The 27927-nt window shown below is 54.2% G+C and overlaps 1 protein-coding gene across 1 annotated transcript; it reads left to right on the forward strand.

Annotated features, from left to right (window-relative positions):
• Nucleotides 1–5162: 5162 nt before the first annotated feature.
• AXL (AXL receptor tyrosine kinase) lies at nt 5163–27780 on the forward strand. Its single transcript, XM_074306882.1, is given in 22 exon segments — nt 5163–5478; nt 6865–7078; nt 7705–7805; nt 8744–8914; nt 14842–14922; nt 15075–15190; nt 16293–16503; nt 16704–16843; nt 16938–17088; nt 17354–17380; nt 18366–18498; nt 18779–18873; nt 19268–19363; nt 19592–19669; nt 21641–21734; nt 22131–22200; nt 22202–22252; nt 24960–25069; nt 25423–25582; nt 25688–25824; nt 26588–26696; nt 26698–27780. Coding segments are annotated over 22 exon segments (2664 nt in total). The 5' UTR covers nt 5163–5396; the 3' UTR covers nt 26935–27780.
• Nucleotides 27781–27927: the final 147 nt, after the last annotated feature.

Here is a 27927-nt window from a genome sequence, read left to right on the forward strand (position 1 = left end):
GAGTGTGAACTGTTTGCATTTTTGTTTTTCTTCCCAGGTTATTTTTACCTTCAGAATCCGATTCTTCCTGTGGAACAAGAGAACTGTTCGGTTCTGCACACATATATTGTGTCTAGGACATACTATAACACATCTGACATATATGGGATTGCCTGCCATCTAGGGGAGGGGGTGGAGGGAGGGAAGGAAAAATCAGAACAGAAGTGAGTGCAAGGGATAATGTTGTAAAAAAAAAAAAAAAATTACCCATTATTCTGTCAATAAAAAGTTATAATTAAAAAAAAAAACTTTTAAACTTAAAAAAAAAAATTCTCTTTCCCTGTGGTGTCCTCCACCCCTCCTACCTCGATTCATCATCATCAACAAACATTTCCCCCAATACAATATAAGCACTTGAATGCGTTAAAAATGTATTACGCATATGGTCTATGTCAGATTGAGTGCTGGCATGGAGGAGGATCTGGGGGAGATAAAAAATTGGAATTCAAAAACTTGCACAAATAAAAGTTGAAAAGCATCTTGACATGTAACCTGAAAAATAATATACTACAAAAATGATTTTTTTTAATGTAGTCCCTGGGGCAGCTAGGTGGTGCAGTGCACCAGCCCTGAAGTCAGGGGAACCCGAGTTCAAATCTGCATTCAGACGGTTCACCTTTCCTAGCGGAGTGACTTAACCCTAATTGCCTCAGGGAAAAAAGTAAGTTCCTTGAGGACAGGCCTCAATTCATTGATTTCTCTAGCCACGTGCGCAGTACTGGATTCCCTGTGGGCTCTTAATAAATACTTGTTGACACTGGTGAAGTGATTGTACAATCCAGGGTTCTGGGCTCCAGATTTCCCTCTCAAGGATCACAATTGATGAAGCAGAACTCCATCCATCCCTTATCTTTCCAAAATGTTTAGCCCTAAGCAGAAGTGCTCTCTCTCTCTCTCTCTCTCTCTCTCTCTCTCTCTCTCTCTCTCTCTCTCTCTCTCTCTCTCTCTCTCTCTCTCTTTCTATCTCTCTCTGTCTCTGTCTGTCTCTTCTCTATCTCTGTGTTTCTCTCTTTCTCTGTCTCTATCTGTTTCTCTGTCTCTGTCTCTTTCTATCTCTCTCTGTCTCTGTCTCTCTATCTCTCTATCTCTGTGTCTCTTTCTATCTCTCTCTGTCTCTGGCTGGCTGGCTGGCTCTGTCTCCATCTCTGTGTTTCTCTCTGTCTCTGTCTCTTTCTATCTCTCTCTGTCTCTGTCTCTATCTCTCTCTGTCTCTGTCTGTCTCTGTCTCTATCTCTCTCTCTATCAGTTTCTCTCTCTGTGTCTCTGTCTCTTTCTATCTCTCTCTGTCTCTGTCTGTCTCTGTCTCTATCTCTGTGTTTCTCTCTGTCTCGGTCTGTCTGTCTGGCTCTGTCTATTTCTGTGTTTCTCTCTGTCTCTGTCTCTTTCTATCTCTCTCTGTCTGTCTGTCTCTGTCTCTATTTCTGTGTTTCTCTCTGTCTCTGTCTCTTTCTATCTCTCTCTGTCTCTGTCTCTATCTCTGTGTTTCTCTCTGTCTCTGTCTCTTTCTATCTCTCTCTCTGTCTCTGTCTGTCTCTGTCTACATCTCTGTGTTTCTCTCTGTCTCTGTCTCTGTCTCTTTCTATCTCTCTCTGTCTCTGTCTCTATCTCTCTCTGTCTCTGTCTGTCTCTGTCTCTATCTCTCTCTCTGTCTTATCAGTTTCTCTCTCTGTGTCTCTGTCTCTATCTCTCTGTGTCTCTGTCTGTCTCTGTCTCTATCTCTCTCTCTGTCTTATCAGTTTCTCTCTCTGTGTCTCTGTCTCTTTCTATCTCTCTCTGTCTCTGTCTGTCTCTGTCTCTATCTCTGTGTTTCTCTCTGTCTCGGTCTCTTTCTATCTCTCTCTGTCTCTGGCTGGCTGGCTGGCTCTATCTATTTCTGTGTTTCTCTCTGTCTCTGTCTCTTTCTATCTTTCTCTGTCTGTCTCTGTCTCTGTCTCTGTCTCTATTTCTGTGTTTCTCTCTGTCTCTGTCTCTTTCTATCTCTCTCTGTCTCTGTCTCTATCTCTCTCTGTCTCTGTCTGTGTCTCTATCTCTCTCTGTCTTATCAGTTTCTCTCTCTGTGTCTCTGTCTCTATCTCTCTGTGTCTCTGTCTGTCTCTGTCTCTATCTCTCTGTCTTATCAGTTTCTCTCTCTGTGTCTCTGTCTCTTTCTATCTCTCTCTGTCTCTGTCTGTCTCTGTCTCTATCTCTGTGTTTCTCTCTGTCTCGGTCTCTTTCTATCTCTCTCTGTCTCTGGCTGGCTGGCTGGCTCTATCTATTTCTGTGTTTCTCTCTGTCTCTGTCTCTTTCTATCTCTGTCTGTCTCTGTCTCTGTCTCTATCTCTGTGTTTCTCTCTGTCTCTGTCTCTTTCTATCTCTCTCTGTCTCTGTCTCTTTCTATGTCTCTCTGTCTGGCTGGCTCTGTCTATTTCTGTGTTTCTCTCTGTCTCTGTCTCTTTCTATCTCTCTCTGTCTCTGTCTCTATTTCTGTGTTTCTCTCTGTCTCTGTCTCTTTCTATCTCTCTCTGTCTCTGTCTCTGTCTGTCTCTGTCTCTATCTCTGTGTTTCTCTCTGTCTCTGTCTCTTTCTATCTCTCTCTGTCTCTGTCTCTGTCTCTCTGTCTCTGAGTCTCTTTCTGTGTGGGTCTCTGTAAAAGTGTGGGTTAGATCGCCCCGGAAGTCCCTTCACCATCTCTGAGCCCGGGAGCCCGCCTCCCTTTTTTCCCAGAGTGTCTGTAATTTCTGGATGTCTGTTTCCTTGCGTGCCTGTTTTTCTGCCTCCCCGAGTATTTTAATCCCTTGCATTTCTGTGAGCGTCTTTTTGTTTGTGTTTTCTCTGTCCCTGGTGCATCCCTCTGGCCTGAGCTTTGAAATTCATGTATCTGGGAATCTGTGATTGGCTTTGGGGGAGGGGTGTGCCCCCTCCCCAGCACCCTCTCCCCCTCCCCCCAGAGGCCGGGTGGAGAGCCTCCGAAACCTCGACACCGCCCCTGGCCCAAGCTGTTGACATCAGCGCCAGATGTGCAAAGCCTGGTTGGAGGCCCAGGCTGGGCCCGGCCAAGCGTTTGGGGAGCACCAAGCGCCTGAGCTCCTCTGCTGTCCCCAGCGGGCCGGAACGTGGAGGGGGCCGGGAAGGACACCCCCCTCTTCTTCTCTCATCGATCTCAGACACACAAAAACAAGGGAGGCGCGCCGGCGGCCAGCACAAACACTGCTGTTCGGGGCACCCTCTCCGGGCCATCCACCCTCGGAGTCACGGAGCCACTCCTTACAGACCACAGACACAAGTCCCACAGACATGTCACAGGCGGCGGGCAGGGCCGCGCAGGGGGTGGGAAAGGGCCGGGGCTCTGGTGGGGGGTGAGCCCAGACTCTAGCCAGGGACCCCACTTCCCCGAGGTGCCCCAGGGAGAGGAAAGGGCCGGACTTAAGGGCCCTGACACCGGTTCTGTCTCTGGGTGTCTGGTTGTGTAGGGAGAGAGTCAGGGACACACAGAGCACCCAGACAGACATGTGAACATACACACTCACACACACTCTCTCTCACACTCTCACACACACACACACTCCCACACTCACACACACATACACTCACAGACACACTCACACAGACTCACATACACACACATACACTCACACACAGACACATACACAGAGACACACACACACACTCTCTCACACACACTCACACACACACTCTCACACACTCTCACACACACACTCTCACACACACTCTCTCACACACACACTCTCACACACACTCTCTCACACACACTCTCACACACTCTCTCACACACACACTCTCTCACACACACTCTCTCACACACACACTCTCTCACACACACTCACACAGACACACACACTCTCTCACACACACTCTCTCACACGCACTCTCACACACACACTCTCTCACACACACTCTCTCACACACACACTCTCTCACACACACTCTCTCACACACACTCACACAGACACACACACTCTCTCACACACACTCTCTCACACACTCTCTCACACACACTCTCTCACACACTCACACAGACACACACACTCTCACACACTCACACAGACACACACACTCTCTCACACACACACTCTCTCACACACACTTTCTCACACACACTCACACAGACACACACACTCTCACCCCACCACCTCAGACACGCAGCTACCCACAGATAGACAAATATAGATCCCACTTCCCCCTTCCCGGGATTGGGCCATCTCCTTTGAATTTCTCAAGGGGTAAAGGGAGGGACTCCGGGAGGTCCTGGGGTGGGGGCAGGGGCCTGGGCCCGGGGACTGTGTGTGAAGGGTCAGCGCGGGCCAGAGTCATGGGGGAGGGCCTGGGTGTGGAAGGGGGCCGGAACTTTTCGTGGGCAGCCACTGAGGCAGACTGAGCCCCTCAGTGAGTTGGAGGCAAAAACACTGGGCTTGGGGGGGAGAATCTGGACTTCAGAAATGGGTCCATGGCTTCTTCAGAGGGAGGACTGAGGAAGAAGTGGAGCCCGGAGGGGAAGCTTCCGGGAACAGGAAAAAAGATTAGATAAGTAGTCCCGGGATTGACAGATAAGGAGACTGGGCCCGGGCCGAGACACCAGCTCTCCCGCCAGAGACCAGCTGGGATTTGAACTTGGGCCCTCCGGAGGAGGCTCTTCCCAGGGCACCCCAAGTTAGGGACTGCTGACACCCCACTTGCAGGGACAGACAAAGGGGGGGAGGAGAAAGCAGGGAGGGCGGGCAGAGGCTCCCCATCCCTCCCGCTTCAGCCCCAGCCTCTCCTAGGAAGCCCCCTCCCCTCTCTCCTGTCTCCCCTTTGGTCCTCGTCGGTGGCTGGGGGACAGCTCCTCCCTCTCCACATCTGTCAGAGGCCGAGGAAGGACTAGAGGACCGCAGAGTTTCTATATTGCTCGGAAAGTCCGCGGTGCAGTAGCTGTGCACGTTCCTGTTCCTTTAAGAAGGGGGCCAGGAGCCCCCTCCCCTCGCCTTAACCCTTTGGGGTCTGGGGCTGCTTCCCCCCTCGGAGGAGAGGGAGGAGGGCGGGGTAGGAGGCGGGAAGGGGGGAGGGAGGAGGAGGCCCAGCCGCGGAGGGGGCCAGGGGCGGGGACAGCCGGGGTGCCGAGAGGGAGGGAGGGAGGGAGAGGGAGGAGAGAAAGTTTGTCCGGGAGGAGTTCGGGCTGCCCAGGGCAGTTAGGGGCTGCGAGCCGGAGGCAGAAGGCAGGCGGCGGCGCCGGGGGTGGCCAGGGAGTGGTGGGCACCGTCCGAAGGGCCAAGACAGCGAGACAAGGCCAGGGCCGGGGGGAGGGGGAGAACCCAGGCCCTGCCCCCCTCCCCCCTCCGCCCGCCGGCCTGAGGCCGAGCCAAGGGAAAGTTTGGGCCCCGATGCCCGGGCCGGCCAGGATGGGCAGCTCGGGGCTGGCGTGGTGCCTGGCACTCTGCTGCTGGGGAAGTTGGGCCCAGGAAGGTGAGTGGGTCCAGGGGATGAGGGGAGGATGGATACCCCGGGGCTCCCGAGTCTGAGGCCTAAAAGTGCCCCCCCTGGGCTGACACAGGTGCCCAGACGTGGCCGTAGCCTTCCCTCCCCCTCCTTGCCATGCTCTGCCCACCCCGGGTCTCTGGTTCAGACCACCCACCGAGGGAAAGTTAGTTGTAGGAGCTGGGGGCAGTGCCAGGCCGGGTTCTCACACACACACACCTGGAACGGGCCTGGGATCCAGAAATAGGGGAAGGGGCTTGGGGGCTGACAGAGGGGGGGGCTAGTACCCGAGAGTGGGAGGGGAAAAGGTGGAGGGGGAAGGACCTGGGATGAGAAGCAGAGAGACCCGGCTGGGGAGTCCAGGAATCCTGGGGGAGGCGGGGAGGGGCCAGAATTAGGGAGAAATTAGAAGTAAGCCCAAGGAGGGGCTGGGGGGGGCTGCGGGTCCCGGGCCTGAGTCTGGGACGACAAGGGGGGGTTCGGCGCTTAAGGAGATGCTGGTTTCCGTTACCGTTAGGGCCTGTGACTCAGTTGGCGTCAGGCAGGGATCAGATCCCCCCTCCCCCCCGCCCTGGGTCCGGGCCAGGAGGAAGAAGGAGCTGTGTCCCAGGGGGGAATCCCCCTTAGGAAACAGCAGCGGGCGGGCGAGGGGCTGAGAGAGCTGGGAAGGTGAACTTGGGGAAGGGGGGAACCTGTCGGGCCTCTGGCTCTGTCCCCGCCTCTTCTCTGGGTCTCTGGCTGCATCCCTCTCCCCCCTCTCCTAACAAGTCTCTCCATTTTGTAACTCCATCTCTGCTCCTTCCGCCTCCACCTCGGCTTGCCTCCTTCTCCCTCCCGCTCCCTCCTTCTGTATCTCTGCCCATCCCCGTTGTCCGATCCTCCCCTCCCGGTCCTCTGGCCCCTCTGCCCCCCCCCACCCCCCAGGGGTCTCTCCCTGGCTTCCGTCCTCCGGCCTGGGCCCTGTGATGGGAGAGCGGCTGGTGAAGGGTGTGGGGCGCTACCCCAGGGCGTGGGGCTTGTTCCCATTGGCGTTCTGGACTCCGGGGTCCCCTGGGGCTGCCCTTTCTCCCATAAAAGCCTCCTCTTCCCTCCCCTTTGCTCCCCCTACTACTGAGGGCCTGCTGCTGCCAGGGGCAGCTTGAGGGACACTAGCTCTCCTCTCCCTGGCATCCTCCCTCAGGCCGTGAGGCCCTTTGCCCAGGAGGGCATCCCACGTCCTTCTCTGTCCTCCTTGCCTCCTCCCTGCCCACCCCCATCTTCTCCAGCTGGCTGCTCCCAGAGTCCCCCCGAAAACCCACTTTTTCCTACCCGATCTCCCCGTCTCTCCCCCACTGGTGTCCACCACGGGTCTCTCTTCTGGTGTGTCCTGTGCAGGCGTGTGGGAGCCATTCGTGACCGGGCCTGGGAACGTGACGGGGGCCCGGGGGCGAGTGGCCGTGCTCCGTTGTGAGGTGCGCGTGGCCGGGGAGGCTCCGGAGGTGAGCTGGCTCCGGGATGGGCAGGTCTTGGAGCTTGCTGACAGCACCCAGACCCAGGTGCCCCTGGGGGAAGAAGACCAAGATGACTGGAAGGTGGTCAGCCAGCTCAGGTACAGCTGGGACCCCTGCCCTCCAATCCAGACCCCACCCCCCTCTCCAAGTCTAACCTCCCCCCTGCCCGTAACCCTGGCCCTTTCCCCACAACCCCGAGGAAAAGGAAAGCTCCTTGAGGGCAGGAACCGGCTCTGTCTTTGTGCACTTAGTATTTAATGAAATGTTCCAGGCACTAGATTGCCCTGGACTGCCCGCCCTGGCTCAGCGTCCACTTTGCCAATAGCCCTGGGAGCTTCCCGAGTTTAAATCTGGCCTCAGACACTTCCTAGCTGTGGGATCCTGGTCATGTAACCATCTGCCTCAGTTTCCTCATCTGTCAGATGAGCTGGAGAAAGAAACAGCTGACCACTCTAGTCAAGAAAATCCTAAATGTGGTCACGAAGAGTGGGACGAGGCTGAAAAACAACTGACCCCCCCCTTCCTACCCGAACCCTGCTTCACTTGGGTCTAGCACCTCTACCCCTGCCTGACCCAGAATCCCATCTGCGTCCCTGCCCAGCCTCTGTCCAGGCCTGACTCTGGCTCCTGCCTCCCTTCTGTCCTGTCCCCTGCCCCTGACTCTAGCCCAGCCCCCTGACCCTTTCCCCTCTCCCCTGCCTGGGTGCCTGCCCCGTCTCCCTAGGATCTCGGCCTTGCAGCTGTCGGACGCGGGGAGGTACCAGTGCTCGGTGACTGTGGAGGGGGAGACCTTCCTGTCCCCACCAGCCTATGTGGGTCTAGAAGGTAAGTGAAGAGCAGGGTCCTGCGGGTGGGAGGTGAGCAAGGGGTCCGAGAGCTGGGAAAGGGCCTATGGGACATGGTAGGTCTGAGAGCCTGGGATGGAGAGGCAGAGAAGGCTGTGAGGGGTCCCGGATGTGGAATCCGAGATTAAAGGGCAGTATTGTCTGATGAGGGGTTGGGGCTAGAGGGTTTTGGAGCTGTGAAAAGGTTTGTCGAGGGGCAGGGGATCCAGAGGGCTGGTGCATGATGGGAAAAGACCTAGAATACAAGTATGGGGTTCATGGGTGCTCAGATGGTCCAGGAGGGAGACCTGGAGGGACCTCTCCAATGAAGAGAGGCTTAGAGGAGCTGAGATGGATGATAGTGGTGGGTATAGAGCAGTGCTCCTCAAACTTTTTAAATAGGAGCCAGTTCCCTGTCCCTCAGACTGTGGGAGGCCGGACTATAGGAAAAACAAAAACTCACACCCTGTCTCCGCCCTTCAGCCCATTTGCCATAACCCGGCAGGTCCTCAGCAGCCCATGGGCCAAAGTTTGAGAACCCCTGGTATAGAGGGTTATAGGGCCCAGGAGACGAAATCTCAGGTTTTTCTGGGGTCCAAAGTTCTGAGATAAGGGATCCATAGGACTGGGGGTCTGAGGGTCTGAGACGGGGGAGGGTCTAAAGGACTGTGGAAGGTCTAGAACCAAATGGGAGACGACAGGTAAGAGTCAGGGACTGAAGGGAGGTCCTGTGTGGAGGAAGCTGGGGATGTGGGGAGTCACAGAGCCTGGAGGGAAGAGATGTCAGCTTGTCGGAGAGCCCCATGATGGGCTGGCGGTGTGGGGGAAGTCCAGCTGTCTGCAGTACAGGTCTGGAGGAGAGTGCTGGGGCAGGGGCTGGAAAAGGGGCCATGGTCCCCCAGGTTCTTAATCTAGGCCCTCCCCAACTCCACCATCTAGGCCTCCCCTATTTCCTGGAGGAGCCAGAAGACATGACTGTGGCTGCTGACACCCCGTTCAACCTCAGCTGCCAAGCCCAGGGGCCCCCCGAACCTGTTCGTCTGTTCTGGCACCGTGACGGTGCCCCCCTGGCCCCACACAGCGCTCCCCAGGGCCTGCTTCACCTGCCAGGTGAGACGTTGCAGGACCTGGGGGGTCGGCCTCACATCCCTGCCTCTTCTCCTGCCTGCCCACGTCCCCGTCTCTCTCAGTCTCAGTCTCAGCCCTTTCGTCTCTGTCTCTCTTTCTGGCTCTTTCTGGTGGTCTCTGCACCTCCTGTCTCTTCCCATCTCTGCCTCTTGTGTGCCTGGTCTTGTGTGCTTGGCTTCCTCTCTGAATCTCTGGCTTTATTTCCTACTTTTTGTCTCTTACTTATAAAACTGCTTAGCGCTCTTTCTCTCTCTCCCTCCCTCTGTCTCCCTCTCTTTCCCTCTCCCTCTTTGTCTCTCTCTCCCTCTCCCTTTTCCTTCCTCTCTCTCTCTGTCTCTCTGTCTCTCTCTCTGTCTCTCTCTGTCTCTCTGTCTCTGTCTCTCTCTCTCTCTGTCTCTGTCTCTGTCTCTGTCTCTCTCTCTCTCTCTCTGTGTCTCTCTGTCTCTCTCTCCCCCCCTCTGTCTCTGTCTCTCTGTCTCTCTGTCTCTCTCTCTCTCTCTGTCTCTCTCTCTCTTCTGTCTGTCTCTCTCTCTGTCTCTGTCTCTGTCTCTCTTTGTCTCTCTGTCTCTCTCTCTGTCTCTCTCTCCCCCCTCTCTGTCTCTCTCTCTGTCTCTCTCTCCCCCCCCTCTGTCTCTCTCTCTGTCTCTCTGTCTCTCTCTCTCTCTCTCTCTGTCTCTCTGTCTCTCTCTCTCTCTCTGTCTCTCTCTCTCTTCTGTCTGTTTCTCTCTGTCTCTCTCTCTTTTTCTCTCTCTTCTATCTCTCTCTGTCTTACTTTCTGTCTCTGAGTCTCTCAATCTTTCTGTCTTTGTCTTTCCCCTATCCCCCACCCAACTCGCTCTCAATGGCCTCCTTTGTTTGGGGTTCATATCTGAAGGTTGTATGTGGTCCAAGTTCATGGTCTTAGACCCTGAGGGGAAAGCTGTGGGCATGGAGGGGAGGAGGGGAAGCACAGTCCAAACGCCTCATCTCCTGCCCTTGACCTGGGCTACCGGAATCTTTGTTGCCCCTCTCCCACTCCATGTCACGGACAGGACTCTGCCACCCTAGGTTAACAGAAGCTCTCCCACTGTGTTTCCCAAATAAGAAAGTCGACAGACAGGAAGAAACATGGAGAGAGGGAGAGACAGAGACAGACGAAAAACAGAGAAAGATGAAGACAGAGCAACAGAGACAGAGAGAAAAGAAGAAAGGAGACACAGAGAGAAAGAAGAGAGACAGAGAGAGACAAAGAGAAACAGAGAGAAAAGGAGAGAAAGAGACAAAGAGAGATGGAGATAGAGAGACAGAGAAAAGGAGAGACAGACAGACAGACAGAAAGACAAAGAAACAGAGACGGAGAGACAGAGACAGAGAGGAAAGAGATGAAGGGATGGAGGGAGAGAGGAGAAATGGAAGTAAGAGGAAAAGAGAGGGGATAATAGGAAGGGAAGGAAAGAAGAGGTAAAGGAGGGAAAGAGAGCAAGAGAAATGACAAAAAGAGCGACAGGTGAAGGAGAGAGAAAGAGGGGTGGAAGAAAAGAGCGAGAAAGAGAGAAGGGGAAAAGGAGGACAGGAGAGAGAAATGAGAGAGGAACAGAGACAGAGAGATAATACCCAGGAAGACACAGATTAAAAAACGGATTCAGAGACTGATGAAAAAAACTGACAAATCTGAGAAGGAGAGGAGAGAGAGTCAGAGGAAGGAAACCAAAAAAAGGAATCCAGAGCTGAAGGAGGACCTTGAGAGGAGCAACAGTGTATGGCTAGTGCAGGGTTTGTGTATAGAGGGAGAAAGCCAGATTCCCAAAAGGGAAACCACTTGTCCTGGGGTAGCCGGGGAGTCAGAGGCCGGGATTTCGGGGATCCACCCCCTCCTGCCAACCGAGAGGCAGCGGATGCCAGGCGGACTGCTGGCCTTGAACCCTGCCCTTTCCCCGCTCTCTGGGAGGGGGGAGGTAGGCTGCCCCCGCCAAAATCCCTTTTGAGGTCCAGCAGGCCGGCTGTTGTGTTTTGGGGGGGAGGAAAGGGAGCATCTGAGAGTCTGAGCCTGAGGGAAATTAAGCGACCACATCAGAGAGAGGGGCTGGGACCTGGGCCGGGGAATGCAGTGTCCCCAGGACAGAGGGGGCACCATTTGGGCGGGGTCCACATTCCCCACATTCCCATAGGCCCCCCCTTCTCCTCCCAGAGTGAGTCAGGGGCGAGTCAGGGGCGGTGACCGCGGCTGAGTCAGGCTGGGGGTGGGGTGGGGACAGAGAGCGGACCCCCTGGGAAGGAGAGGACGCAGGGAGTCTGTGAATCAGTGTGTGTGTGTGTGTGTGTGTGTGTGTGTGTGTGTGTGTGTGTGTGCCCGTGTGTGTGGAGTCTTCCCTTCCTCGGTGCCCTCAACGTGCTGGCTTTGCCCCCATAAGGTGCCCACTTGTGTGCTCATGGGCGCCAAGCTCCCGGCCTGGCCCCTGCTGCCCTCCTCCCCCTCCTCCTTCAAGAGTAAGCCCCCCAAGGGCAAACCCTGCCAGTCTCTGTGTCCTTAGTGCCCCCGTCCAGGCCGAACAGAGAAACACTAAGAGATGTCTGTGCCCCGAACTGGATCCTGTGTGTCTACATGTGTGTCAACAATCTGATTGTGGGAACGGATTGTTTCTGGGGTGTGTGTGTGTGTGTGCATCTCCCAGGCCGTACCTCGGAGCACTGGGCCCAGAGTTTTTCCACAACTCCTCCTCCCAGTCCCTGGAAAAGCTGGGGGCGGAGAGCTGAGGCCGGGCTCACATCTGGGAAGCACATCTGGAGGATGTCCAGCACCAGTCCCGGCACAGGCCGAGGGGCTTTTTCCGAGGCTCTCAGCAAGGCCGGGGCCCGGGGCCTGCCCACAACCCCCAAACCTGACCAGCATCTAAAGCTGCCCCCCGCGTTCTGAGGCCCCAGTAGCCCATCAGGACCCCTGGGCCAAAAGCAGCTCAGCCGCCCCTGAGCTGACTCACAGGACCGGGCGGGAGTGGGCGGGGGGGGGGGGGGTCAGGAACGCTGCGGTCAGGGCCCGGACAGCAGCTTCAGCCCCCTGGTTCAGGGACCCCGGGGGGCCTCTCCTCCTGCTCTGTAGCCTCTCTGGCCCCAATGGCTGCTTTCTGTCTCCCCCATCCGCTTCCCAGCCCATCTCCCTCCCAATGGCTTATACTCTGATTCCATTATTTTCTTTCCTCTCTCTCCTCTTACTGCCTGTCTCCCTGCCCCCCTCAGCCCCCCACTGTTCTCTCAGCCCCTTCCCTGCTTCCTCTTGTCCCCTCCTCTCCTTTCTCTGCCCCCCGCTGTTCTGTCTCCTCCCCGCCTCCTCTCTGCCCTCGTGCCCTTCCTTCCTCCATTATATTTTCTCTTTCCCTATCTCCCTCTCTTCTCTGTCCCCCAGTATTCTGTGCTCTATCCCTGAACCCCTGTTCCCTGTCCCCTCTCTGTCTCCCCATTCTTTTCTTTCCTTCTAGCCCCCAGACAGGGGCAATCGCCAGGGCATCTTCTCCCTCTGTGTCCCTTGGGAAAGGCCATCACTGGGTACAAGCCGCCCCCTCCCCCCAGTTGGCACCGTGCCCACTGATGGCAGCCGCTTGGGCATCTGACCTTGGCAGAGCAGGGGAGGAGGGTGTGTTTCCGGCCTCACGGGTCCCCCTCCTCCTCCTCAACCCTTCCCCCTCACTCCTGCTGACGATGAGAAACCTTGTGCGTGCTAAGGGAGTCAGAGAGGACCTGGGGGAGGAAGACCGAGTGATGTGGGCTGGGAAGGAGGCCGGGCAGCCCCCAGACACAGGCACACACTCCCCGGGAGTCCCACTGCCGGACTCTGGGCTCCTCCCAACCGAGGGGCAGGCCCAGGAGCGTGTGCAGAGTGGAAGAGCTCAGGACCCCGAGAGGGCGTCTGGGATTTTGTGGGGGACCCGTGTGTGTGCGTGTGTATGAGAGTGCGTGTAACTGATTCTAGCTCTGTGTGCGCCCATGTTTGTCAATATGAGCACAGAGGTCTGTGACACTGAGTGTCTGTGACTGCTCCTGGTATGTGTCCAGGTACAGCTGTTCTGCACCTGTGTCCTGGGCTGTGACTCTGGCTGGGGCGCGTGTATGTGAGAGAGACAGAGACAGAGACAGACAGACAGACAGAGACAGAGAGAGAGACAGAGACACAGAGAGAGACAGAGACACAGAGAGAGACAGAGACACAGAGACACAGAGACACAGAGAAACAGAGACAGAGAGAAACAGAGACAGAGAGAGACAGACACAGAGAGAGAGAGAGACAGAGAGAGAGAGAGAGAGAGAGAGAGAGAGAGAGAGAGAGACAGAGAGACAGAGACACAGAGAGAGAGACAGAGACAAGAGACACAGAGAGACAGAGACACACACACACACAGAGAGAGAAAGAGAAAGACAGAGACAGAGAGAGAGACAGAGACAGAGACACAGAGAGAGAGAGAGAGACAGAGGCAGAGACACAGAGAGACAGAGAGAGAGAGAGAGAGACAGACAAAGACAGAGAGAGAGACAGAGACAGAGAGAGACAGAGACACAGAGAAACAGAGACAGAGACACAGAGAGACAGAGACAGAGAGAGAGACAGAGAGAGAGAGACAGACAGAGACACAGAGAGAGACAGAAACAGAGAGAGACAGAGACACAGAGAAACAGAGACAGAGAGAAACAGAGACAGAGACACAGAGAGACAGAGAGAGACAGAGATAGAGAGAGAGACAGACAGAGAGACAGAGAGAGAGACAGAGACACAGAGACAGAGACAGAGAGAGACAGAGACACAGAGAAACAGAGACAGAGAGAAACAGAGACAGAGACACAGAGAGACAGAGAGAGACAGAGACACAGAGAGAGAGACAGAGACAAGAGACACAGAGAGACAGAGACACACACAGAGAGAGAGAGACAGAGACACAAAGAGACAGAGAGAGACAGAGAGAGAGAGATAGAGACAGAGACACAGAGAGAGAGACAGAGGCAGAGACACAGAGAGAGAGACAGAGACACACAGAGAGAGACAGAGACAGAGACACAGAGAGAGAGAGACAGAGACAGACACAGAGAAACAGAGAGAGAGACAGAGACACAGAGAGACAGAGACACAGAGAGACAGAGACACAGAGAGAGACAGAGACACAAAGAGACAGAAAGAGAGACAGAGACAGAGACAAAGACACAGAGAGAGAGACAGAGACACAGAGACACACACAGAAAGACAGAGACAGACAGACAGACAGACAGACCGAGTCTCTGACACTGGCTGTGTGGGGGTCTGTAGTTGTGTACGGCACTGTGGGGGACTGTGTCTGGGACTGGATAGCCATGGTGCAGTGTTGAGCATCTGCCTGTTTACCACAATACTTCTTGGACTTTGTGCCCCCAGGCCCTCAGACAAACTTGCTCCTCATTTCCCCTGCAGTCCAGGGGATTCCTGGGGGGGTGTCCCCCCACACCCACACACAGACACACACACAGACACACACACCCTCACGCTCCCACCCCCACTCCCACTTACACATTACAGATCTCTCCCCACACATCCCCCACGATCCCTGTGGCCACAACCTGGGCCCCAAGAGCTCTTCTCCTCTTCTGCCATAGTGAGAGCCTTGTTGGGTCCCTGGAGAGGGGATCACTAACTTTACTAACGGTCCCTTTTGGGGGACCCCTAGGGATAAATCTCTCTACTTGTGAAACGGGGATACCCCTGAGTGGGAGGGCAGAAGCATCTCCCCCCGGGCATTGGGGGTCGCACAGCTAGGAGGTTTGGATTGGGGGCCTCCTGACTTCAGGACCGGGGCTCTGCCCACTGCACCACCCGGCTGTCTCCAGAACCATTCTTGAATTGAAACCCTCAAAGTTCCCCGAAGCTGGGAGCCGCCTCACTCTAAAACTTCCTTCTTCCCCGATGGCTGCCCCAGGCCTGAATAAGACAACATCCTTCTCCTGTGAAGCCCACAACGCTAAAGGGGTCACCACGTCCCGGACGGCCACAGTCACAGGTGAGCCGAGGGGAGAGGGAGAATCTTGGGAGGAAAGGGCTCCGGCTGGATGGGGGAAGGGAGAGCTGGGAGGCTGGAGGAGGGACTAGGATTTGGGGGGCTGGGGAGGGGGATGGGAGAGGGCCTCACACCACCCCTCGTCTGTGACCCAGTGCTTCCACAACGTCCTCGGCATCTCCGGCCCACGTACAGCGGTCCCACGGAGCTTGAAGTGAGCTGGACGCCGGGGGCCAGTGGGATTTACCCCATCACCAACTGTGCCCTGCAGGTGAGAGGTCCTCCCAGTGACATCTTCCCGTCCCCCCCAAAAGGGGAAGTGTCTCCCCCAGGGGCCAAGTCCCACTTCCCACTGGGGCTGACTCCAAGGCAAGTGTCAAGGGTGGGGGTGAAGGGTCACTACCAAACCAGGAAAAGGAGAAGTGGGAATCAGGCTGGGGGCATGTCTGTCCCTCTGTCCTCAGCAAATCCCACTTCCCCTTCCCCTCTGTGACTGAAGGACAGAGGGCAAGACAGGTACCTGCCCCCGCCCTCTCAGGGGATGAGGCCTCCTAAGAGCTCCTCTCTCTGCCATCTTTCTGGTTCCCAGGACCTCGTAGGACCAGAATAGCCACAAACCTTAAGCATCAGGGAACGTAGAACCATAGAACATGGAACCCCAGAACCATAGCATTTAGGACCTTAGGAACCAGAGGAAAACATGGAACACAGATGAGCTTCACAAACTATAGGTTCTTAGAATCATGAAATATAAAACCTTGCAACCAGAGCATGAAAAAACTTAGAGGAATGGCAGAATGTGGCGCCTTAGAACATAACAGAGAATTTAGAATCTTAGAACAATGGAATATAGAACCAAAGTTCTGCCTGGAACCTTAGAACATAAGAATCCAGAACCTTAGAACCTCAAAACCATAACATTAAGAACCTTAGAATAAGGGTGGCTAGGGGGCGCAGTGGATAGAGCACCAGCCTTGAATTCGGGAGGACCCGAGTTCAAATCTGGCCTCAGACCCTTAACACTTCCTGGCTGTGTGACCCTGGGCAAGTCACTTAACCCCAACTGCCTCAGCAAAAAAAAAAAAAAAACCTTAGAATAAGAGGGAATATAGAAGTTTAGAATGTAAGAATCCTAGAACACAGAACCTTAGAACCTTCAATTAGAGGGAATGATTGGCAGGACATAGGACCTTAGAACAAAAGATTCTTAGACAGTAGAATCTCAGGACCAAAGAATCGTCATAATGATGACCTCAGGACATGGAACCTTACACAAAAGATTTGTGAAATAGAGTCTGCCCCCGAAAGAATCCTAAATCTTCGGTCCGGAGTTGAGCCTGATTCCCTCCTTGTGCCCCTCTTCCTTATTCTAGGCTGTGCTATCAGACGACGAGGTTGGGGCCGGACCCGGAGCTCTGGAGCCCCCAGAGGAGCCCCTGACCTTTCAGACAGCGGTACCTCCCCACAGCCTGCACGTGGCAAACCTGCAGCCCCACAGTGCCTACCACATACGCGTGGCCTGTGCCAGCTCCCAGGGGCCCTCCCCTTGGACACACTGGCTGCTGGTGGAGACCCCCGAGGGAGGTAGGATGGCGCTGGGGTCCCCCCCAGCTATCTCCATCCCCTCCCACTCTAGTAAAATGCCCAACAGCTCTCACTTCCCCCATCACTTGTACCCCCTATTCACAAGGGGTCTCCAAGAGTCACCTAACCCACATGGGGCCAGGATGGGAGTGAGCGAGGAGGAGGAGTTCAGCCTCCCTTGCCTGCCTCTCTCTCCCCAGTGCCCACGGGACCCCCAGAGAACGTGAGTGCCGTCCGAAATGGCAGCCAAGCGCTGGTGCGCTGGCAACCGCCTCGGGCTCCGCTGCAGGGGACGCTCCGCGGGTACAAGCTGGCGTACCGAGAAGAGGATGCCCCTGAGGTGGGCGAGGATGCTGCGAGGGGGAAGGGAGCTGGAGGGAGAGAGGATGCTGAGCCTCCTTTCTTACCCTCTCCCTGCCCTGACCATGTCCCAGGTGCTGATAGATGCCGGGCTGAGGCAGGAAGTCACTCTGGCGCTTCGAGAGGAAGGGGTCCTGCCCAACTTAACCCTGCGGGTGGCAGCCTACACCGCTGCTGGCGAGGGGCCCTGGAGCTCGCCTGTGCTGCTGGAGCCTTGGAGACCAGGTAGCCCCTCTGGGACCACCTCCCATAAAGCCTGGCCCAGAGACCTTTTCTGAACCCAGATGGAAACCCCAGATGTGGCCCCGGGGTCCACTGCGTACTTATCCCCGAGCCCCCCAGAGCATTTCCAGGCTCCTCACAGCAGAAGAGAAATGCTATTCTCCCCCCTCCCTATCCCCATTCACCCTCAGACCACTCCCTGCAGCTGCCACTGCCAGTCCCCTCTCCATTCCACTGAGCTCCTCTTCCTCCCTCTTCTCTCACACAGGGGATGGGCATCCAGTGCACCAGCACGGTAAGGGCCCCTTGCATGCCCCCGGTGCCCATGTCCCCTTTGCATGGCCCTGGCTCTCCTGCCAAGCCCCCTCTTGCCCGGGGGCACCCCAGGGTGCCTCCTGGAAAGCCTGACATGCTGCCTCTCAAGAAGCTCGCGTGGATGCCAAGCCTGCGTCCTGAGATTTAGGGGACCCTTTATTTACCCTCAGCAAGATTTGTTCAGGACTCGAACCCATGCCATGTTCCTCAGACACTTGCGCCCTCCCCACGATCCCTCCAGCAGTTTTGTCCCCTCTCGGGGTCCTTGGGAGCCCACTGCCCACACTTTCCCCACTTCTGGGGGACCCGGACTCACCTCTTTTATGCCCCATTGGACCTTCTTCACAACCTGTTCCACATGCCTGGGACTGACCTCCGTATCCCTCACAAACATCAAGTGCTCCTTGCACACCCTGCTCAGCCCGGTCCTTGCACTCCCACTGCAGTCTGCACGCCCCGTAATGTGCAGTCCTTGCACACCCTGCTCAGCCCTGGTCCTTGCACTCCCACTGTGGTCTGCACGCCCCATAATGTGCAGTCCTTGCACACCCTGCTCAGCCCCGGTCCTTGCACTCCCACTGCAGTCTGCACGCCCCGTAATGTGCAGTCCTTGCACACCCTGCTCAGCCCCGGTCCTTGCACTCCCACTGCAGTCTGCACGCCCCGTAATGTGCAGTCCTTGCACACCCTGCTCAGCCCCGGTCCTTGCACTCCCACTCGGAGCTCTTTACAGCAATCGCCACCCAGGGCACTCCCTTCCTTCACGGCCACCCAGCCTCTTACACACCTGCCTCACAGCCTGCCTTCCTCACGTCTGCATTTCTGTCCCCTGTCAAACACTCCCGAGCCCGCGGGCCCATCCCAGGTCCCTCCCTTTCCCTCTCCCCAGGGGTCCCTGAGGGTGGGGTCAGGGCTTCTTCCCCAACAAGGGCTTTGCTGTTCCATGCCCCCCCACCCCCCTGCAGTGAAGGATCCCCCCGCCCCAGCCTTCTCCTGGCCCTGGTGGTACGTGCTCCTGGGGGCTGTAACAGCCGCCGCCTGCGTCCTCCTCCTCGCCCTCTTCCTCTTCCACCGGAGAAAGAAGGAGACACGTTATGGGTAAGCCAGGCCGGCCGGCCACCCGACTCCTCCTTCCCGGGCCTAGGGCACAGCCATCCCACCTTAGGCCCAGCTCTGACAGGGACCTCCGAGGCTCCCATGCTCCCCGGGGATCTGCTGACTTGCCCAAGTGGCAGAAGGCGCATTGACATTTCAGCACGCTGACTTCCCGTCTAGACCTTCTGTCCTTAGGGTAGAAGAGGAGTTGGGGGGGGGAGGCGTCCAGCTCCTTCAGTCCCTGCTGGGGCTCTGCCCTCACCTCCTGCCCTGCTCTCCCCAGGGAAGTCTTTCAGCCCACAGCGGAGCGTGGAGGAGAACTCGTCGTCCGGTACCGGGTCCGCAAGTCCTACAGCAGGCGAACCACTGAAGCTACCTGTAAGGGATAATCCCTCCATCCCCCTGGTGCTCCTCCTCTGGGGATAGTCACAGAATCTTTGAATCTTAGGGCTCCAAAACTTTAGATTCTTAGAGCTCCAGAACCCTAGAATCTAGGCCTTCTATACAACTTTAGAATATGTGAGGGGAAGGAATTTGCAAGAATCTCCTGACTCAAAACTGGAGCAGCAAGGATTTATTGACTGGGTACTTTGCTAAGCACTGAGGATTCAGAGAAAAGGTGCCTGCCCTTTATACAACAGGGAAGAAGGATGGGGAAGAGAAGGGGAGAGGCAGGGGGAGCTCATTGGGCCAAAAATGGGGGCCAAAAATGAGCAAGGAGCTCATTGCTCCCAAGGCCATCTCTGATCCCAGGCCCCAACTTTGCTCTCAGTAAACAGCCTGGGCATTAGTGAGGAGCTAAAGGAGAAACTCCGAGACGTGATGGTGGACCGGCACAAGGTAGCCCTGGGAAAGACTCTAGGAGAAGGTGAGTCTCCCCAGCCCGCTCCCAAGCCCATCCTGAGCCTCCCTTCCACATCTCCACGGTTCAGTAAGAAACGTGGCGGTCACCCGTGGTGCATGCTGGTTCCGGTCGCCCACGGCACACAGGATGCCGGCTGCCACCCCTCTGTGCTTGGGCTCAGGGGCCACCCCCAGCATCTCCTTCCCCTCTCTCACTCTTGGCTCTTCCTCCTTTTCTCTTTTCCACCGCCAGGAGAATTTGGCTCTGTCATGGAAGGGCAGTTGAACCAGGACGATTCTGTCCTCAAAGTGGCTGTAAAAACAATGAAAAGTGAGTGCGAAAAGACATGGCTCCTTCCCCCCCGCCTCCACCCCCCCACCTTCTTTTTCTAACCGCATTGGTCCCCAACCAGAGCACCTGGAATCAGACCATGAGGCTTCAGATCCCAACACTGCCGCTTCCATTCAGGAGGCAGTTAGGTGGTTCAGTGCTGGGCCCTGGGCCCGAGTTTAAATGTGACCCTGAACTGGCTGGGTGACACTGGACAAATCACCTCACCTCGGTCTGCCTTAATTTCCACAGCTATTCAATGGAGAGCTTCCTCTCAGATTGTTGCAAGGATTGAATATTTGTGAGATACTTAATACATGGTTTTATGGCACATAGTAGGTGCTTAATAAATGCTTGTTGATAGAGGGAACAAGCACTTATTAAGTACCTACTATGTACCAAGACCTATGCTGGGAACTGGGGAGCTAAAGACAAAACAGTCCCTGACCTCAGGAAGCCTACATGCTGTTGGGAGGAAACATATAGTTAGAAATTATATACAAAGTATATGTAATATACTTAAGCATAGAAAATATGGACAAAATATATACAGTGGCAAGTCAGTATCATATTACATGATGGGTAAAGGTGCAAAAGGGGGAGAATTTAGAACTCAAATGTTTTTTAAATGTTTTTTTTAAAAAAGGAGGGGAGCAAGATAAAGACAGAGACAGAGACAGAGACAGAGGGAGACAGAGACAGAGACAGAGAGAGAGAGACAGAGAGAGAGAGATAGAGAGAGAGACAGAGAGAGAGACAGAGAGAGACAGAGAGAGAGAGAGAGAGAGAGAGACAGAGACAGAGAGAGACAGAGAGAGAGAGATAGAGAGAGAGAGAGAGACAGAGAGAGAAAGAGACAGAGAGAGAGAGATAGAGAGAGAGACAGAGAGAGAGAGAGAGACAGAGAGAGAGACAGAGAGAGAGACAGAGAGAGACAGAGAGAGAGATAGAGAGAGAGACAGAGAGAGAGACAGAGAGAGACAGAGAGAGAGAGAGAGACAGAGACAGAGAGAGACAGAGAGAGAGAGATAGAGAGAGAGAGAGAGACAGAGAGAGAAAGAGACAGAGAGAGAGATAGAGAGAGAGACAGAGAGAGAGAGAGAGAGAGACAGAGAGAGAGAGACAGAGAGAGACAGAGAGAGACAGAGAGACAGAGAGAGACAGAGACAGAGAGAGACAGAGACAGAGACAGAGAGAGAAAAAGTGACAGAGAGAGAGAGCCATGCAAGGGGATTTCCAGCAGGGAGAGCCCCAGCAAAAGGAAGAGAGGTTTCGGGTAGAGGCGGCCCTTGAGCCTTCCTAGATCCTAAGAAGCAGAGCTCTCCAAGTAGGGGTGCCCTAAGGGGTGCTACCTGTACAAAGGCACAGCGATGGGGCCAGTGAGGTCAAATGGGAGGAAAAAGGCTAGTTCAGCTGGAAAGTAGAGGCAGAAGTACAGGTAGGAGCCACATTATGGTATCCAGAGGCAGCCGGGAGCCCCTGAAGCTTCTTGAGCAGGGGAGGGACCTAGTCTCCACCTGTGCTTGCCCAGGTTCAGAGCTCTAGAGCAGAAGGGGCCATCTAGATCAATCCCTTCATTGGACAGTTGAGTAAACAGAAGAAGAGGCAGTTTGAGTAACTTGCCCAAGTTTACCCAGGCAGGAACCAGGTCCTCGGATTCCAGAGCCAGAGCTCTGCCCTGAGCACTGCTGAGCTCAGTGGTCCCCTCAATATCCACGGCCCTCGGGCCCCTTCCGAGTCCGAGCCCCAAGGAGCCTGGGATGGCACGGCGGAGTCAGGGTCAGAAAGACCCAGGTCCAAATGTGGCTTCGGGCTGCCCATGTGGCCACACCACTTCTTCGCTGAATCTCGGCCAGGGAGGAGGGGCCAGCCCCCCTTACATGGGCAGCACCCCTGTAGGACTTGCCTCCCAGGGGCCCCAGAAACATCAGCCGCTGTTCTAATGGCCAGTTTGGCTCCTTTCTGGCTTAGTTGCCATCTGTACCCGGTCAGAGATGGAGGACTTCCTGAGTGAGGCGGTCTGTATGAAGGAGTTTGACCATCCCAATGTCATGAGGGCTCATCGGTGAGTTGGGAGACAGGGGAAGGGAAAGAATCTGGGAGACCCCCAAATCCGGGGGAGGGGACGGGGGACTGGATCTATCCTCCAGCCTGCAGGGAAGCTGGTCCAGGTCCTTCCACAGCCCCTCTCTCCACACGCCCCTCCCCCCCCGCCTGGGAATGTGGCAGCAATGTAACCTCTGACCTCTCCCAGAAATAGCTGCTCCCCTCCAACCCCCTGGGCTCCGGAAACAAACCCTGGGAACCAGCCTTCTTGAGCGGGAGCTTCCCTGCTCCCCTCCCCTCTGCCTGCAGGGGCAGACAGTGGCCAGGGGGACAAGCTAGATGGGGGGCTTCTGGGGGCAAGCCACCAATGCAAGAGACTCAGGGGCTTCCTTTGTGGGGGGGGGGGCGGCATCAGGGGTCTGCCTCCAGGCTCTGAGTGCGAGGGCTTCCCTTCGCCTGTGGTCATTCTGCCCTTCATGAAGCACGGGGGACCTGCACAGCTTCCTGCTCTATTCCCGACTTGGGGACCAGCCTATGGTGAGGGACCTGGCATGGGGGGGGTAGGGCATGCTCAGAGGCTAAGTGACCTGCTCAAAGTCTACACTGGAAAGAACCTTAGGATCTAGAACTACAGAAGCTAGAATATTAGAATGCAGAACATCATGGCTAGAGTGGATCTTAGAACTAATACAAATTCATAGAACCTTAGGAACTAGAACTACAGAAGCTAGAATATTAGAATGCAGAACATCAAGGCTAGAGTGGAACTTAGAACTAATACAAATTCATAGGACCTTAGGATCTAGAACTACAGAAGCTAGAATATTAGAATGCAGAACATCATGGCTAGAGTGGATCTTAGAACTAATACAAATTCATAGGACCTTAGGATCTAGAACTACAGAAGCTAGAATATTAGAATGCAGAACATCAAGGCTAGAGTGGATCTTAGAACTAATACAAATTCATAGGACCTTAGGATCTAGAACTACAGAAGCTAGAAAATTAGAATGCAGAACATCAAGGCTACAGTGGATCTTAGAACTAATACAAATTCATAGACCTTAGGATCTAGAACTACAGAAGCTAGAATATTAGAATGCAGAACATCAAGGCTAGAGTGGATCTTAGAACTAATACAAATTCATAGGACCTTAGGATCTAGAACTACAGAAGCTAGAATATTAGAATGCAGAACATCAAGGCTAGAGTGGATCTTAGAACTAATACAAATTCATAGGACCTTAGGATCTAGAACTACAGAAGCTAGAATATTAGAATGCAGAACATCAAGGCTAGAGTGGATCTTAGAACTAATACAAATTCATAGGACCTTAGGATCTAGAACTACAGAAGCTAGAATATTAGAATGCAGAACATCATGGCTAGAGTGGATCTTAGAACTAATACAAATTCATAAAATCTTAGGATCTAGAACTACAGAAGCTAGAATATTAGAATGCAGAACATCAAGGCTAGAGTGGATCTTAGAACTAATACAAATTCATAGCACCTTAGGATCTAGAACTACAGAAGCTAGAATATTAGAATGCAGAACATCATGGCTAGAGTGGATCTTAGAACTAATACAAATTCATAGGACCTTAGGATCTAGAACTACAGAAGCTAGAATATTAGAATGCAGAACATCAAGGCTAGAGTGGATCTTAGAACTAATACAAATTCATAGAACCTTAGGATCTAGAACTACAGAAGCTAGAATATTAGAATGCAGAACATCATGGCTAGAGTGGATCTTAGAACTAATACAAATTCATAGAACCTTAGGATCTAGAACTACAGAAGCTAGAATATTAGAATGCAGAACATCATGGCTAGAGTGGATCTTAGAACTAATACAAATTCATAGGACCTTAGGATCTAGAACTACAGAAGCTAGAATATTAGAATGCAGAACATCAAGGCTAGAGTGGAACTTAGAACTAATACAAATTCATAGGACCTTAGGATCTAGAACTACAGAAGCTAGAATATTAGAATGCAGAACATCAAGGCTAGAGTGGATCTTAGAACTAATACAAATTCATAGAACCTTAGGATCTAGAACTACAGAAGCTAGAATATTAGAATGCAGAACATCATGGCTAGAGTGGATCTTAGAACTATTATCTCTAGAGCCCTTTTTTTCCTTACTGGACCTGGGATTATATTAGTATTCCAGAGGGCTTCGGTTAGAAACTCCTCTATCATAGTAGTCAGCGCCTGCAGCTGCTCAGTTGTCTAGAGCACTGAAATAACTTGGTCAGGATCACCCATGGCTGAGCAGGACTAGAACCCAGGGCCTCTTGTCTCTGTCCGCTTTGGAAGTTCAGGATCTGGCTCTCAGTCTTCTCTACCTCAACAACTATTCCTTTTCAACTCCACAACCTCTCAGCTCCTCTGTCTCCTCAACTCTCTATCTCTCTTTCTCTGTGTCTATCTTAGTGACTTATGTCTCTGTCTCTGTATCTTCATCTCTGTCTCTCCCTTTCTGTCTCTGTCTCTTTCTCTCTCTTTCCCACTCTCCCTCTCCTCCCCCCCTTTCTTTCTCCCCACCCCCCCCTCCTCCTCTCATTATCATCATTGTCATTTTCCTTCCTCTATTCCTTTTTCTTCTCCTTTTCTATCCCTCTGTCTCTCCCTCCATCCCCCCCTCTGTCTTTCTTTCATCTCTCTCTCTATCTCTCATCTTTTCTTCCTTCCTTTTCTCTCTCTCTGTCTCTCTCTCTCTCATCATCATTATAATTGTCATTCTCCTTCCCCTACTTCTTTTTCTTCTCCTTTCTGTCTCTCTCTGTGTCTGTCTCCCTTTCAGTGTGTGTGTGTGTGTGTGTGTGTGTGTGTGTGTGTGTGTGTGTGTGTATTTGTGTGTGTGTGTGTGTGTCTGCCTATATCTCTCTCTCATCTTCCTGGATCACAAACACATCCATTTCACACTCAAGCTCCAGTTGGGGCACACGTGGCCCCGGCCCGGGCCCCATAATCCCATGGGGCAGCTCTGCTGGGCTACATCTCTGTACAACATGGAGCTGGAAGGGCTTTATGCAGCTGAAGAAGCCAGAGTCCTGAGGGAAAGACAGGGTCAGGGCAAGGTTGGGTCGGGACAAGACCAAGAAGACGGAAGTGTGGTTGGGGGAAATTAAGTTAGGAAGAGGGCTTCGGGGAGTGGAAGGGTCAGAGTCAAAGAGGCCTTGATAGCCACTCCCCCTCTCACCCACTTCCCAACACCCCTCCCCCTGCCCAGTTCCTGCCGACTCAAACGCTGGTGAAGTTCATGGCAGACATTGCCAGCGGCATGGACTACCTGAGCACCAAGAGGTTTATTCACAGGGACCTGGCTGCCCGGAACTGCATGTGAGCCTCCCGTGTGTTTGTGTGGGAAGGGGGAGGGTGATGGCACAGAGGCTCATTGAGAAGCCAGGACTATGGGTAGGGCTGAGAAATGGTAGCCTGGAGAGAGAAGCGTCTATACATCCCAGAAAACCCTCCAAAAAAAGGAGAGTAGGGGCCTTTCCTAGGAGGCTGGAGGAGCTCTGGAGAAAGGAGGAGTCTCAGAGGACTAGGTCGGGAGGCGGGGGAGAGGAAATGACCCAATTAGACCCTGGTGGACTTGTTTCTTCCCCTGGGAGTCTAGAGGAATCAATTGGGCAATAGTAGGGACTCAGAAAGTAGGATTTTACAATGTGGTCTCCTCTCTGTCCCCACAGGCTGAATGAGAACATGTCCGTGTGCGTGGCAGACTTTGGTCTCTCTAAGAAGATCTACAATGGGGATTATTACCGCCAGGGCCGAATCGCCAAGATGCCAGTCAAGTGGATCGCCATTGAGAGCCTGGCTGACCGCGTCTACACCAGCAAAAGTGATGTGGTACATATGGGGGCACGGCCGGGTGTGTACAGGGCTGCGGCCAAGAAGGGAGGGACCCCCCTTCACTCATCTCCGCCTTCTCTCCTGCCTTCTTGTCCTCCTCAGTGGTCCTTCGGGGTGACCATGTGGGAGATCGCAACTCGGGGCCAGACGCCCTACCCGGGTGTCGAGAACAGTGAGATCTATGACTATCTGAGACAAGGCCACCGTCTCAAGCAGCCATCAGACTGTCTGGATGGACTGTAAGGCCCTGCCCTTCCCCCACCCCCAAATCCCCTACTAGGAGCCCCCATGCCCCAAACACGCTGAACCCTGAATATCACCCCCTATCCTGAAATGTGGGATCGAGAACATCCTAAATGCTGCCCACAGACCCCAAAATCCACTGAAGGAGCCCCGGCTCTGAGCATCCTCAAAGACATCCCCAGGACACCGAGAATGTCCCAGGAACCTCCTCTACCAAAAGAACCCTAAACCATCCCAGCATAGCGAGAAGCCCCCCAAGCCCTACCCACACCCCTAAGAACCTACCAAGTGCACTTCTCCGGGCCTACAGACATGTGAAGATACCTTAAGGGCCTCCACAGAGACCCCCCCCCAAAGCCGGCCAACCTTGGAGAGAGGCTCCAATTTCAGCACTCCTTGATACCTAAATCCCCTCAGCCTCTCTGCCCCAGACTCGAATCCCCTGAACCACAGTGCTGTGGAAAGAGCACTGGACTTGGAAGGACTCTTGACCCTGATTATTTCTTACTATGTGGCTTTAGACAAGCTTCTTCTCTTCTCTGGGCCTTAGTTTCCCCTGCGTAAAATAAGGGGTTTGGATCGTGTTTCTGCTGGCTTTAAGCCCTGTCATTCTGAGGATTCCCCGATCCCATCATTGCCCCCAAATCCAGATCCAGCTTGTATCTCGCAGAACTTCTCGATGTGCCCCAGATCTCGTTGAGGCCCCTCTGCCCCTACCTTGGCCTTCTCCTCTGAGCCCTCCATTCTATTTCCTACCAGGTATGAGCTGATGTCCCGTTGCTGGTCCCTGAGCCCCAGGGACAGACCAACCTTCGCAGAACTGCGAGAAGAGCTGGAGATGACGCTGAAGGGCCTTCCCCCCACCCAGGGACCCTGAAGAAATCCTCTACGTCAACATGGATGGGGAACCCGCCGGGGCAGCCGGGGGCACTCCCCAAGCCAGCCCCCTGCTAGCCCCAAAGGCCTCCTGTAACTGTAGCTGTGTCACTTCTGCCGACGTCCACCCAGCTGGACGATACGTCCTCTGCCCCTCCACGGCACCCGGGGCCCCGATGCCCACAGCCAGGGGGCCACCCGCACCTCCCGGCCAGGAGGACGGGGCCTAGGTAAGGCCCCTCAGACCCCATCTTGAGCTAGGCACTGCCACTGAGGAAGCCAGGGGAACCCACACCTGGCTTCCCCCACCCAGCCCTGATCCCTGGGCCCTTCCACCAACGCCTGCCCTTCAGACCCCCTCCCCGGACTCCACCTCTCCAGTTGTCCTTCTTCTTCCTCTTTCCTTACCCCCAAATCCTTATTCCTTGGGCCCATCCATTTCTCCATTTCCTCCCATCTCTGCCTCCATCCTCATTCCAGCCTTTTCCCCATCTTTGTTTCCCCTTTTTGCTCCCTACCGTCCATCTTTCCTTTTTCCTATGTCTTTCCCCATTCTCATCTCCCTTCCTCTCCTTGCCCCAGTCCTTGTGCATCTCTATCCTTCTGTTGACTTCTCTTATTCTTCTGTTAACTCCCCATCTATCCACCTTTTCTTCATTTCCTCCCGATCATTGTCTTGTTCCCTAACTCCATTCCCTTCTCTCTCTCATCATCTCTTTCCCCCATCAACTCATCTCTATCCTATTTTCTCCCTCCTATTCTTTCCCACTTCCTGCTATTTCTGTTCCCATTCTCCTCAAATCCGCACCCCTTTTCTCCATCTCCCTCCCTCTTTGTCCACTTCTTCCTTTCTCCCCGTCTCTCTCCCTGGCCCCCACAGCTCCACTCCCCTTGGGGTATGCTACCCCAGCTCTGTGCAATGCATTAGGGATGACCTCCCAAGGCCATTCTGCCCCCCTGAGCCAGTCCCTTCCCCCACGTACAGAGAATTTGTACAGTGTTGGGTCTCCCTTCCCTTTCCTTCCCCTTTCACTTCCAGGGCCCAGTTTACCCCCATAAACATTTTGTACCAACCAGTACCTGCCTCCTGTCTTCCCTACACACAGATAACATGAAGAAACACTCGGAGATAAAGAGGGAAAGAGGGCACATGCAGAGATAAACACAGAAAGGCATCTGTGCCAAAAGAGAGGCAGAAAGGAAGGAGAGAGATAGAGAACAGA

This window comes from Sminthopsis crassicaudata, chromosome 3 (assembly GCF_048593235.1).
Source record: "Sminthopsis crassicaudata isolate SCR6 chromosome 3, ASM4859323v1, whole genome shotgun sequence".
Lineage (NCBI taxonomy): Eukaryota > Metazoa > Chordata > Mammalia > Dasyuromorphia > Dasyuridae > Sminthopsis > Sminthopsis crassicaudata.